Genomic DNA, 14310 nt, shown 5'->3' with positions numbered 1-14310 from the left:
TTACTGTGTGTATGTGTAATGAGAGTCATTTTCTCTATTGTTATTAGTGATGATTCATACACATTTGAGTTACAAGTTTTCCATTTGGATTTGAGTATATGATAAGTAATTTAAAACAGTGACAAAAACAACAATATCTATAGTTTAGATAATTGTGTGTCGTTGCATTTCAAAACATTTACAAGACCTGTTGGACTATTACTGTGCATTGTAATTAGATAATTTTGAGGAAATATATAAGAGTAACAATTTGGGCAAGTTTTCTCATAAATGAGCAAGATGGAAAAGTGGTGGTGCTTATTCTGGTAGTCAAACAATGATGCCAGATACAACTGTTAGATATTTTTAATACAGATTTTTTAAATGAATTTAAATTATTATTTATATATTAAGGAAGTAGCATTGGCTACACTATTTGCACACGCTATTTTGCCTTTGCAATGGTGCAAAATAGCCAGATGGTGGCAGCACAAAACACACTGAGTCAGAACCTTACAACACAGAGCTCAAGGTGTGCCCACCAGCTCAGAGGGCAAGAAGAAAGAGGAAAAACATGTCCGAAATGCCCTCTCAGCCTGTGGTTACCCCGCTTGGGCTCTCAACAGAGTGAAGAGAACCAAGAAGCAGGACAAAAGGGAAACTGAACAGAGAAGGAAGGGTGTTTCTATCCCTTATGTGTCTGGCCTGTCGGAAAAACTGCAGAGAATTTTTAGACAACACGAAGTCCCTGTTTATTTTAAACCAGGAAACACTTTAAGACAAAAACTGGTTCACCCTAAGGACAAGTTGCCGACTCAAAAACAGAGCAATGTAGTTTATTCGATCCAATGCAGTGAAGAAAGCTGTAAAGAACGGTACATAGGTGAGACAAAACAGCCTCTACACAAGAGGCTTTTTCAGCACAGAAGAAATACAAGTTCAGGACCTCAGAGTGCCGTGCATCTCCATCTTGAAGCCTCTAATCACTCGTTTGAAGACGGTGAGGTGAAGGTTTTAAGCAGGGAGAAAAGATGGTTTGAAAGAGGAGTCAAGGAAGCTATTTTTGTTAAAAAAGAAAGACCTTCTTTAAACAGAAATGGAGGGCTAAGGTTTAATCTTCCTGTTATTTATAATGGGTTACTGAACCCCTGGAAAGGTAGAGGACCAGGACCAGGACATTTAGATGCTAATCAGGTACTCAGGGTGGTTGAGCCAGGGTCTCACAAAGACAAAGAGGATTCTAATAGCCCATTAAGATTCTGAATAGGCTAGCTCGGTAGATACAAGGGGGAAGTTTCTGTTGAAACAAACAACTCTTTCTACTTCAGGAAGGCTCCTCCCAATGGGTGGGTCTTACCACAGAACAGTATTAATATCGGAGTTCTCGATCTAAATTCTTTTATTGACAATGACTCTTGGATGAGAGTCGAAACGTCTATTTTTTCAAACTGAGTCCAGATGACTACAACTGAAGCTTTTTCTACTAGGTGGCGGTAAATGCACCTTTCAGTTGACTGCTGCCAGTCGCAACAACAACAACAAATCCTGGTATTCTTATTAATTCTGATTTCTGTATTTTCAAACACCAACTCATTATGTTTTTTTCAATATTGAATTCTGAAAATAAAATCCAAATACACATAAAAAAGTAAAAGTATCAAAAGCCAAACACGAGCTGTGCGTGTGAAACGTGCATGACGTCAGTTGTAAAGACAGCCTGCAGGGGGCGGCATTGTCGCGGCACGGCAAAGACAGCTCTGTGAGCGCTTGTTTTGTGCAACTGTGACAACAGGTCTGGCCGCGTTCGAGGCAGAGGAGGTGACGCAGAGGTAAACACCGCCCGCCCATCGGTCCAGTGGACAAAAACAACCGCACCGAGCTGCACTCCTCACCCTTGTCCCACGTGTCTCTCGCAAAGGCACAAAAACATCGCGAGCTGCAACAAACCCAGCAGCAGCAGCACATGTCAGCGAGCCTGCGTCTGCTGTGGAACCCGGATCTCGAACGCAACTTAAGTCAGCGAGTCATAAAGTCATTAGTCCCTGCGCTAATCCATCTACAAACAGAGCCAGTTCGGAGAAAGAAGACAACTGCCTCGCATTGATCGTGCTTTTCCGTGCACAGCAGCAGTAGCAGCAGCAGCAGCAGCAGCAGCAGTAAGACGCAGTAGTAGAAGTAGTAGCACCTCCACCACCACCACCGACCACCGCCATGTCCACAGCCGGGGACCAAGTGAAGAGCGTCCCGATCCCGACCCGCGTGCTCACCCTGAAGGACTGGTCCCAGCTGCCCGACTGCTACAGCCAGACCCCCGGGGGCACGCTCTTCTCCACCACGCCCGGAGGTAAAGACGCCTCGTGCACGTCTACAATAATAATACTGGCTGTGATTATGCAAACTGCCTGTAGCTAACGATCAACACTGTCAAGCGTGGAAAATCCCCAGGGCTCGTGAATACAAACGATTATCTGGTCTACTTTGCCAGTAATGACAACAGAGATTGCTAAAGTTGCATGCTAGATTGATCCACTCCTCCTTTTTACAATAATTCCTTGTTATTGAGTTTAGCTGGAAGCCTGAAGGCCTTAACTGAACAAAACAAACATGCACAAGTTTCAAAGTGATTGGCTTAATTGAACGCTTGCCCTGCAAACTCGAATGCACTGCACAAATGCGTTGAGTGCAGCAGGAGGCCTCATGTTGTCAACAACTCTGGAGCCTGTCTGCAAAGTAAATAGACTTTTGTTCAACTAACAATAAGCAGCAGTAGTTCAGATTGTCTAAAAATAGTCCAAATATGTGCATGGCCTTTAACTTTCGTAACACAGCAGCTTATGTGAACATAATAGTGCTGCAACAACTATTGGTTTAGGAGTCGATCAGGCAAACTATTATTATTATTATTATTATTATTATTATTATTATGATTATTATGATTGTTATACTTTGAGTTTTTATTTAAATATGCTTTTTAGCCTAATACAGGTTGAAATTATAGTAGCTGAAATCTTCTAAGTAGAGAATAATCTTTTTTGATGTTTATATTTAATAATAATGTCTTTGTTATAAATGTCTGTTGGGGTGTGTTTTAGAGTTTGTATTAGTCCAAATAACATGAACGATGATCAATATAGGATTATTTAATAGTTGACTATTGTTGTTGTCTGTAAAGTATAATAATAATAATAAGAACAATTGTGAGTAAAGTATAATGCACAAACGGCACAATGGTAAATAACACGTAGGCCTGCCGTGAATGCATTTACACTTTACTTGACATGATGCAATAAGCTTCAAGTCGACAACAGCAGAAGTTTGATCTTGTGACCATGAGTTTTACAGAGTTGGGACGAGGTAACATGCTCCTACTGTGACGTGATTGGCCCGTACAGGAGTCTGGCTGCACGCACTGACCAATCCCTGCAGAGTTGTGTGCAGCATTCAGGAACATAATGTACAAGTTATGATTGACACATGCAGCACAAGGGGGAAGTAAGAAAGTGTTTTTGTACCAATTTGCTGATGGGGTGAAGTTAGGTGTGTAAACATGGCTTTCAGTTTCACACTTGAACAAACTTTATTGATCAGGCACATGGACACGGAAGCTTCAAAACACAACTATTCTTATGACAAAGGGCAAAGATAATGTTCAGATGACTTTGACTTTGAAATTACAGGTTTCAAATGAAGGACTGGGACACTTGCCAAAACAAAATGTGTCTTTTAATGGTCAGAAATCTTCAAAATCGCGCCTACAAGAGGAAACTTAAAACCCAAGAATAGGTCGTGCATACGTTGCAGTCAATGGCAGCTTACACTTGCATTCCTGCCCCCTTTCCATGCCCCACTTCCACGCTGCCGCCGCCCTCGCACGTACCCCTTTGTCCGGGATACGCTGCTTCTCCGGGACGTTACATAACATGTTTTCCATTTAATAAAACGATTCAAACTTCATCTTTTAAGAAGTGGGACAGACCGCTCCCTGCTGCAGCGACGTCCTGCGTTATCACAACAGTGTTTATGAGGCTGGGTGCGTTTTTTTTTAATGACAAGTCGCACTCAGCTGATGTGTGATGTGGTTGTCCCAGGTGTTTATATAGAGTTTGGACTTGTGACATAACCACCAAACACGCCTATGCTTTAAAAACCCTACACTTGAGATGTAATTTATGCAAACTCGCCTGAAGTTTGGCGTTAACTCGGGCTGCGAGATGATCAGAATCAACTATAAATTGCAATTTGAATGGTCACTGGTCGCAATTTGCAAATCACAAAGACTATATTAGTTATATAGTAATACATAACATAATGTAACAAAACGACAACCTATTCTAGAAAAACTGCTGTAACTTTAGTTTAGACCTAGACAAACGGGTTTAGAAAGGCATGTGATTCTTGTCGTTTTGCAGTTCCGATGTCAGTCTTTTTTCAATATATTTTGCTACAGGATATGCACTTCGAACATCTGATACCGAATCTGATACTGTTAATTCCCTGACATTTGCAAAAGAAGAAATCCGAAAGTGGTTCAGCTCTATGTTGGCTCTGTAAAACAACCAAAACATGTGGCTCCAATCTTCCGCCTGCATTCAGCAAAAATGCTCTGCTTTCCAAGAAGTCGCCGCAGCTGCACCTCCCTCCTTTCCTGACCCCGGCCCATAGACATTCTTGTGCTATAGACTGTAAAGATTCAAGACTCCCCAGGAAGTTAAAGGACACAGTGGATCAAGGGTTTTACTTGATCATTTTAACTTCAATCGGAGCTTGTTGAGCTAGTTTGCGTCAGAGGATTTTTCAAAAACTGACCGTAATATCATTAAATCAAAGTGTGAAAAGGATAAACCATCTAGAAACTTTCAGTCACCATATTTCAACCTTTTAGTTTGGTTGAAAAAGGAAGGAATAAAAATAAATAATTGCTGACTAGTGGACTAAATTACAAAACGATGCGAATAATTGAGGCTAATTTAGAAAAAAGTAAACCTTCAAAGGAAATCTGAAAGCAAAATCTACATTCTGACACAAACTCTGTTGTTTTGCTTTCAGGTACGCGCATCATCTACGACAGGAAGTTCCTGTTGGACTGTCGAAACTCGCCCATTGCCCGGACCCCTCCGTGCTGTCTACCTCAGATCCCGGGGGTCACGGTGCCCGCCACGCACCCCTTGGGCAAACTGCAGGAGCTCAAAGAGGAGGACGAGGAAGAGAAAGAGATTGCAGGTGAATATGGATCGCTTCAGAGTTGCAATTGTTAGTATTACATTTTGCTCGATTCATCATGTAAGAATCAAGCTTAGTAATATTTATGTTGTAGCGAGAAATGATGAACTTATATCTGTTATTATTGGTTGCTTATATGTTATTTGACCTGACAGTGCATGTGCTTGCGTCCCTTTTGTTCAGCTTGTGCTAATGCAGCAGGTGCAGAGGGCTGGTCTGATCTGCTGACCTACGACTGCAGCAGCAGCAGCAGTTGTTCAGTGTTGAGCTCGAGGCCTGTGGGGCAGAAATCACTGTTTAGAGCAGCTCGACTGACAAACCGCAACTAACACTCAAAAGCTTTCGACATTCTTACAGTCCTGACGTTTCTGGTGTTTGTTGAAACATTATTTGTCAAGTCTTGGACCTGTTGATCAGGATGACGGTTGTTGAAAAGGCCCCAGTGAGTGACAATGAGCCCAGAGGTCACATGTTCACTGGGGGCAGCCAAGCTTTATTGACTCTACTTGGTAAACAGTTTGAGGAACGCCCTGAGCTTGTTCCTCTGTCTTTAGGTCCAGTCCTTTTGGAGGGTGTGTCTAACTGTATGTCCTTATCTCTGTTCTTTTCAGATGACAGCCAGTTCGAGATGGACATCTGAGCGTCGGTATTACCTCCTGTGGAGAGTTACACGACGCCTCCTTGGTCATTTGGACCATTATTACATGTAAAGCTTTTTCACTTTTTTAATACAAAAGCTTTTGTGAGGAACCAAATGATGAAACATGGGGTGTTTTGGACCCTAAGGTGTATTTAGCAAATAAATTGCATTAACTAAGTTGATTGGTTGCTCACTTACTTCAGTGTTGCAGGATTTGGGAAAAGTCCATTTTGATTTCATTTTTTTATCTTTTGTATATAGTGAAATTGTTATAACCTGTTTTTTAAGTTGGGATCTGGGGTAATTGCATTAGAACATGTAAGGTATGCTAAGTTTGACTTTCCTCTCTGGAAAGCTTGTTGTGGAAGGTCAACAGTCTCTGGCTGTGAGGGGTTCAGGGCCTGCAGGAATCAGCATGAGCTGTTTTCAATGGTTTGTTTTGTTGGATGTGAATAATTTCAAATAAACATTATTCCATCAGCCACGGTCTGTGTCATGTTATTGATCTTGTTCCATATATTGTACAGGAAGTATGTTTACAGTGCATTTGCTTCATTTCTGCCAGGAGCTTAATCTGTTGCACCTTGTGTAACAGAAAGGCATGTGGCCACAGAAACCCAGCTCTGTAAATGAGTTACACAAGAGTCTAATCAAAAGTATGTTTCATGCATTAGAGAAGGTACAGACTGGCACACTCGGCTGGCCCAGAAGCAGAAGCTGACCCTGTCGGCCTTTTCTTAATAATTTTGTTAAGATCTTGGTTTATATCAGAACCAGCATAAGACCACATAGGCATACATACTTTACTAAATACTTTACTGTGTGGGGCTGCTGCCATAGACGACTCAAATGGAAACTGCACACTAGACTACTATACTACACTCATATACATGGGACTGAGCGCTCTCCAGGTCCACGCTTTAGCAGAAAGACCAGAGGACAGCTGCTGCACGAGGCCAGACACTTCACCCGCTCAAACTATGTGGGTTGGGCCCGACACCTGCTCCACTTGGACCCAGCCGCTCATGCATCCTGAATGTGCCAAGCTTTTTGCATTAATAAGGTCTTAAATTTGGCCAAGATTTGACTTGTGAAACCTGACTCAGAAAAGTGTGTCTGCCGCGTGGAATAAGGGAGTTCTAAGCAGGTCAAAGTTAATGTGATGTAGGTCAGTCTGCTCAGCTGCTCAGTTTCCCGGGACGACATTCCTCAGTGGGAATGACTTTGCATACTTTACACACAGAATACATGTAGATTAATGTACAGCGCTGGAAGGGACATGATGTATAGTTGTCAAAGGTGTGAGAAAATAAGATAAGAGAGCCTATATTTGTCCCACAAAAGTGTCAAAATTCCAGAGTCGCAACAAGTGGAATACACACTCTTATTTACAGTAAGTGGCTGCTATATGGACACCAGGGATGATTGAAATTTCACACTATTGCACAGTATTGCACATGATTTATAAAAACTTAACACATTTTTAGGCCTAATAGTGTCCATTTTAAAGCCACGTATAAAGCCACAAATAATTAGATCTACTTTTTAAGGTTGAATTGAACCTTTACAAAAACGTTTTAAAATCAATTTCAAACGATTGTGTTGTCATCTGAAGAGTCTCAATCAGGTGCATCTCACACCTTTTGGCCAACAACCCTGCACTTATGATCAGCAGAGACTTGTTAGAATAGATATAGACACATTTTTGAGTCAAACGCACTCGCCGATACAGATGACCTGTTCAAACTTGACCTGTTCAAATACTGAGAAAGCGTTGGCAGGTGAACACGCTGGACGCTGCTGCGGGCTTCCCTCATAAGATTATCAGGAACGTGTCTGTTTCCGAGTCAGTATTGACCGCTGAGCACAATCTGATGTGTCGTATTGATTCTGGCTCAGATTTACGGCTTTGATGTAGATGAAAAGCTTGGTCTGACTTTGATTTATTCTTTTTTTTTTCACTTTACTGTGACAGAACTTCAAGCAGTTGGAAGATAGACTGTATCTGTAAATGCAAATTATGTTAGTTTAGGAATAAATAAACTCGGTTACCTGCAAATTGTACCTAATATGTGCAAGTTTTTATTTTTTTATTTGATTTTTCCCTAAACCACATGTTTCCAAAGCTAGAATGCACACATTTACATTTATGGGTGATTGCCACAGGAGCCAGGATCCAAGATAAGAAACAGACATTTCGCAAATCCGACTCCTCACAAACAAACTCAAACCAGCGACTCATTATTGTTTCGTTAAATGATATAGATTTCTTGTGAGGTAAAGCAGCCACTGTCCACCTTTGGATCAGTTCAAAACCTCCCCAGCCCAGTGCCTCTTTTGTCTTTATGATACGACATGCCAAAGCCGCCAACACAGTGTCAGAGTGCATGTACTGAGGGGTTCTTCTGACAAACTTATGAGTGACACACATTTCACATAACATATGGCCGCTAAATGGGTCAGTAAAGCCAAAGCATGTTTGCAAACAACAGACAGGTTAAGCTCTGTATAATGCATACCTATAGGTCTAAGTAAAAACAAACCAGAACATACGAGCTTAACATCATTTAAATGTAATACAAGCCTGAAGTAGAGAAGCTCACACATGGAGACTGTCTGGATTATTTGGTTAAGAAACCCTTACATTTGCTGTTTGCGTTTATTAATTTTTTTCAACCAGCCGATGACTATCAGCCCCCTGAGAATGCAAAATATAAAAAGAAAGCTATAACCCACTTATTTTAAGTCAAATCAATCATTCTGGGAAGACTCAGGGCCAATTTCTGGCTAAATTTGTTTACTTTATTACAAGTCCCTGAATCTAATTTTGGATTAAATTAGCTTCAGATTTGAAAAACCCAACGCTCTTCTGTCTCTCAGTCCAAACCTCCAACAGCTTCACTCCTCCTTTTATGTATTAAAGAATATCTAGGCGGGATTTGAAATGTGATTTTCCTCTTTGCAGAGCTTGTTGTCAGGCCCAAAAATAACTGTGAAACTAAACAAACCAACTCAACCAATTTAGTTTGAATTGGGAGAGTTTTAGTCTGGTGTTTTAGTCAACCTGATATAATAAAGTTTTTTTATAAGTTATCTGCTCTTTGTTGTTTACTTCAGTACCTACTTTGTGTTGCAACTGCGGAATTTCCCCATTGTGGGACAAATAAAGGCTTATCTTATCTTATCTTAATGTAACATATGCTCCGAAAAGAAAAACTTCAACGCCGTGTGAAATGCTTTATCATTCAGTAAGTATGATTTTGTCTACTAGACAAGGATGTAATACATGAATGTAAATAATTGTAGTATTACACACATCCATGTCCTTGTTCATGTTGGTGTTTCACAAGCAGAATATTCATGTGCGCTTAACTGTTCTTTGAGGCTCGTATCAATATTATATTTTAATAAAAAGCAACAACTTGCCTTTAGAGTAACTTGAGATGTAAATTGTAATTACTGCTGTATCAAAATCCATCACCTTGCAGCAAAGTTAGAAAGAGTAAAAGATATGTATTTTAAACTATCAATCAATCAAAATGTATTTAAGAAGCACTTTTCATACATAAATTCCCACATCCCACTCCTCCTCCACACACACACACACACACACACACACACACACACACACACTACACACACACACACACACTACACACACACACCACACACACACCACACACACACACACACACACACACACTACACACACACACACACACACACACACTACACACACACTACACACACACACACACACACACTACACACACACTACACACACACACACACACACACTACACACACACTACACACACACACACACACACACACACACTACACACACACTACACACACACACACACACACACACACACTACACACACACTACACACACACACACACACACACACACACACTACACACACACACACACACACACACACACACTACACTACACACACACACACACTACACACACACTACACACACACACACTACACACACACTACACACACACACACACACACACACACACACTACACACACACTACACACACGCTACACACACACACACACACACACACACACTACACACACACACACACACACACGCCTTTGTTCTATAAATGTCCTGAACACAAAGAGGAATTACTTTTGATCACTTCCAACATAAAACAACAAATTGGATACTACAAATAAAAATGTCCAACCTCTGAACTCTCCAACCCACAAGCTTTAGTGACTGAGGATTAGCTGTTGACCTCTCAATTAAAAAGACTCAAGTCTCCCACTCAGCATGTAAGTAAGGCAAGGCAAGGCAAGTTTATTTGTAGAGCACATTTCATACACAAGGCAATTCAAAGTGCTTCAAACAGCAGGAAAAATGCATTCAAATCACAAAGAAATTACAGAAATACAATAAAATTAACTAAATTAAAAATTATCAATCCAACTGATTTTCTAAACTAATAAAATCACAAACAAAAGAGAAGAGTGCAAAGAAAAAATCCCTTCAGTCATATGCGCAGCTAAACAAAACAGTTTTTAGCTTAGATTTGAACATAGTCAGAGTAGAAGCCTGTCTCACATCTTCAGGAAGACTGTTCCAGATTTTAGCTGCATAAAACTGAAACGCAGATTCCCCATGTTTTGTCCTGACTCTGGCACCAGCAGGAGGCCGGTCCCTGAGGTCCTCAGAGTCTGAGATGGTTCATATGGCACTAACATGTCCAAGATGTACTTTGGTGCTAGGCCATGGAGAGACTTGTACACAAGCAGAGCTGCTTTAAAGTCTCTTCTCTGAGCCACAGGAGCCAGTGCAGAGACCTGAGAACAGGACTAATGTGATCATACTTCCTGGTTCTAGTCAGGACCCGAGCAGCAGCGTTCTGGATGTACTGCAGCTGTTTTACAACTCGTTTGGAGAGGCCAGTGAGCAGGCCGTTACAGTAGTCTAATCTACTGGAGACAAACGCATGGATAAGTCTCTCTAAATCTGGTTTTGACACTATATTTTTGATTTTGGCAATGTTTTTTAGATGGTAAAAAGCTGCTGATGTTATTGATTTGACGTGGCTATTAAAGTTCAAGTCTGAGTCTATTATTACCCCCAGATTTCTAATTTGGTTTGTAGGTTTTAGAGCGAGACTCTGGATTTGACCGCTAACACTTTCTCTATGTTTCTGTGGGCCAAAAACGATTATTTCAGTTTTGTCTGAGTTCAGCTGGAGAAAGTTGTTTTGCATCCACACGCTGATCTGTTGGATGCAGTGACAGAGTGAATCTACTGGTCCATAGTCACCTGCCGATAGTGAAACATAGATCTGATTGTCGTCTGCATAATTGTGATAGGACACATTTTCACTGCGTATCAACTGACCCAACGGCAGCATGTAGAGGTTGAAAAGAAGTGGTCCCAGGACTGACCCTTGGGGCACTCCACAGGTCAGGGTCATGTGGTCTGAAACACAGCTACCAATTTCAACAAAGTAGGCAGGACCCTAAGAACGTAAATGTCCACTTACAAAACTTTAACCCTTCATAACAACTTTAACTTTTTAACTCTTTAAATGCCACAAACTTCAAATTTCAGACAGACTTGAATCTTTCATTATACTATATTATGAAATAGAGGAACTATTTTCATTACATGTAAAATTCAAGTTTTCAAAAAAGAAATGTTTGGAACTAAACTTACTTAATTGACTTAATTTGATATCAATATCATTAAGTGGCACGGAATAGTGGGCCAAACAGGTGAAACATACTTTATATGTTTATTAGTTGTTGTAGTAGTGAGTAGTGTCAGTAATTACCCCTTTATAACGAGGATACAGCGAAGCGATAACAGCCTCTTGCATAACGGCAGAATACATGTTGTTCCATGTTGGTATTTGGCATAGTTCGTCTTAAGCACTGTAAACAACTTCCAGTCAGATGACCAGCCTCCCCCCCCCCCCCCCCCCCCCCCCCCCCAGCACCGCTGTTGCCCCTGGGTGCAGTTGGACCGAAAGTCTATTTTTGTGCCCGCAGTCGTTGATGGCACCGGCTGAGGCTGAATTTCCTGGGTGACGCTGTAAACAGACACGCAAACACTTGGCCTGTCTGGTCACATCCATTACAGCGGGGAGGGGGCCCAGGGACCCAGGGGCCAAAGAGAAATGCATTTGGTTTGTCTCACGTACAAAAAACCCCCCAACAACTCATGATCATGTTTTACATTGTCTGCGGAATGTGTCAACAAGGAAAAGCAATTTGTACACAAAGTAATTCAAAGTGCACCACCCAAACAATGCATTTAAATCACAGTACAAACAGATACCGATACAGAGTGGTGTTACCATAGCAACTAACAATTCAAAACTAATTATTATGTCTTTTGAATGGGCAAAAGTCCTCAAAATAACACAAAGCAGGACACTGAAAGCCATGAATAGATCAAAAATAATTCCAAAGCAATTTTTTTTTAGCTCTAGTTGTGATACCGCTTTCGATATCGATTCGTTTCCGATGGGTATTGATACTTTGATACTTGTTTTGACAACAGCCGGAGGACTTGATCGCTGTGAGTCGATTGCCCAACGTCGCTCTCCAGTTCTATCTCGCATGAGGCAGACACAAAAAAGGCTTGTTCTTATCGTCATGCACAGATTTCAACCAACATTCCTTCTGCACTAATAGCTCTAGTTGTATTAAATGGTCAAAAATCGAATGTAAATAAGACATAAGACTGGTTATTGTTATTGCACACCGTGTACAATGACTGTGTAAATGTGAATTATTATTGGATCGCTTGCAAACTTGTTCTGGAATTCAAAATTTTCAGACAGACAACAACTTACGTACCCCAATATTGTCAATCATGTGCGACGCAAATGCCAAGACTAAAGAACAAACAAACAAACAAACAAACAAACAAACAAACAAACACATCTCTTCACCTTTAAACCCTCAGGTGCCGATAGTTTTCCATCGCTCTTCAACAATGATAACGTGTACTTAACCCCAGCTAATCTGTTTATGACTCTTTTTCCACACTACAACATGAAGGACGCCTCTTTTACGTCGTGTGTTTGATTATAACGTAACTGGCAGCTTTACATGCACAAAAAATGCCACTGCCACAAGAGTTAGCGTCCGAGGTTTAGCGTCTCTGCCGTTGTAAACATTGTGCATGTGTCAGCACTGTGACCTGACGAAATTTTAAAGTCACTCGTCCAGTCTTTCCACTGTACTCCTTATGTATTTATATCCTGACTCTATCCTATGTATTTATATCCTGACTCTATCCTATGTATTTATATCCTGACTATACGACTGTGCAACTTCTCTGATTATGCATCAGAGAATATGCCACAGTGTGCTACAGTATGTTACAGGTCAGATCTATGGAGAGGAGACAGTAAGAATGCATGTTATAATGATAATAATAATGATAATGATAATAATAATAATAATAAACAGCAATACTATAAACTTTTCTAAATAAAAATAGAATAAAAATAACTGCGTTAGATAATTAACTAAAAAGATGAATGAAAATGTATATATCTGATAATTTATGATATTATATATGAAACAATAATTACATAAAACAACGTAATACAAATAATAATACTTTAAAAAAAATAAGATTAAGATTGATACATTAAAAATCAGATTTATTTAAAAAAAAAACACATATGTGATCACTAAAACACATTGGAAATACTGGTTTTGTTTTCAGATTTATTTTAATTTGAGTTTTTTGTGTGAATGTGAGACGGGGGGAGGGGAATTTGTTGTTTGTTTTTGTGATTTTACTGTTGTTATGTAAATCCTTTGTCGTTAATTAAAAAAAAAAGACTGCATGTTATTGAAGGTTTTTGAATGCATTTTATAAGATGAGTAAATATGAAGCCAAAAGGGATGTAGTTGAGTAATCACTTGATTGATAGAAGGTGTCTTTTTATTACTCAACTAATTATTTTTACTTAAAGGCGTGGAGTGAGTCAATCAAAGTTTAATCACGGTTGCTGTTTACCAGTACTTCAAAGTAATGTTTGTGTGAGATCATAATCATTTTGAGCGCTTTAATAGTGCTACACCTTGCCCCATTTTTACAATTAATTTATGCATTTGTCTTTAGTCAAACCAAAAATAACTTTAGTCAACTACACAGCGCTGTAACATCTCCATGGAGACAAGCAGTACAAACTGCAACACAGTGCACCTTTGCTGTTTGGGTATGTTTTAGTCCCACATTAAACATAACGCAGATGATGTTTCTCACCTTGAATATCAGGCGCTGGGCAAAGGGACAGTGCAGAAAGTTTATGTGCTCTTATGATAAGTGAAAGGATAAACGAGGGTAAACTTTGTCCCTCTATAAGTGTTTATTAGGGTACTTGGACTCGGTGGCGTCACATAAAAAGAGTAAACATATTGACAGAGTTGGATGTAGGCCAGTGACGTGTGCACACGAACCA

The 14310-nt window shown here is 40.2% G+C and overlaps 1 protein-coding gene across 1 annotated transcript; it reads left to right on the top strand.

Annotated features, from left to right (window-relative positions):
- The first annotated feature begins 1937 nt into the window (after positions 1 to 1937).
- eif4ebp3l (eukaryotic translation initiation factor 4E binding protein 3, like) lies at positions 1938 to 6323 on the top strand. Its single transcript, XM_072439840.1, has 3 exons — positions 1938 to 2323; positions 5026 to 5199; positions 5811 to 6323. The coding sequence occupies exons 1-3, from the start codon at positions 2191 to 2193 to the stop codon at positions 5837 to 5839; spliced, it is 336 nt and encodes a 111-aa protein (XP_072295941.1). The 5' UTR covers positions 1938 to 2190; the 3' UTR covers positions 5840 to 6323.
- The last annotated feature ends 7987 nt before the right edge of the window (positions 6324 to 14310 follow it).

The sequence above is a fragment of the Eucyclogobius newberryi genome, unplaced genomic scaffold (assembly GCF_026437365.1).
Source record: "Eucyclogobius newberryi isolate DKJ021-1_F unplaced genomic scaffold, fEucNew1.0.hap1 SCAF_11, whole genome shotgun sequence".
In the NCBI taxonomy this organism is placed as follows: Eukaryota; Metazoa; Chordata; class Actinopteri; order Gobiiformes; family Gobiidae; genus Eucyclogobius; species Eucyclogobius newberryi.
This window is presented reverse-complemented; position numbering and strand designations above follow the sequence as displayed.

Excerpts from the sequence above, each read along its gene's own strand:
- eif4ebp3l (XM_072439840.1), top strand. The coding sequence starts at position 2,191 with ATGTCCACAGCCGGGGACCAAGTGAAGAGCGTCCCGATCCCGACCCGC. Across the intron at positions 2,324-5,025 it reads CTTCTCCACCACGCCCGGAG|GTACGCGCATCATCTACGAC; the intron begins GTAAAGACGCCT and ends TTTTGCTTTCAG. Across the intron at positions 5,200-5,810 it reads GGAAGAGAAAGAGATTGCAG|ATGACAGCCAGTTCGAGATG; the intron begins GTGAATATGGAT and ends TGTTCTTTTCAG.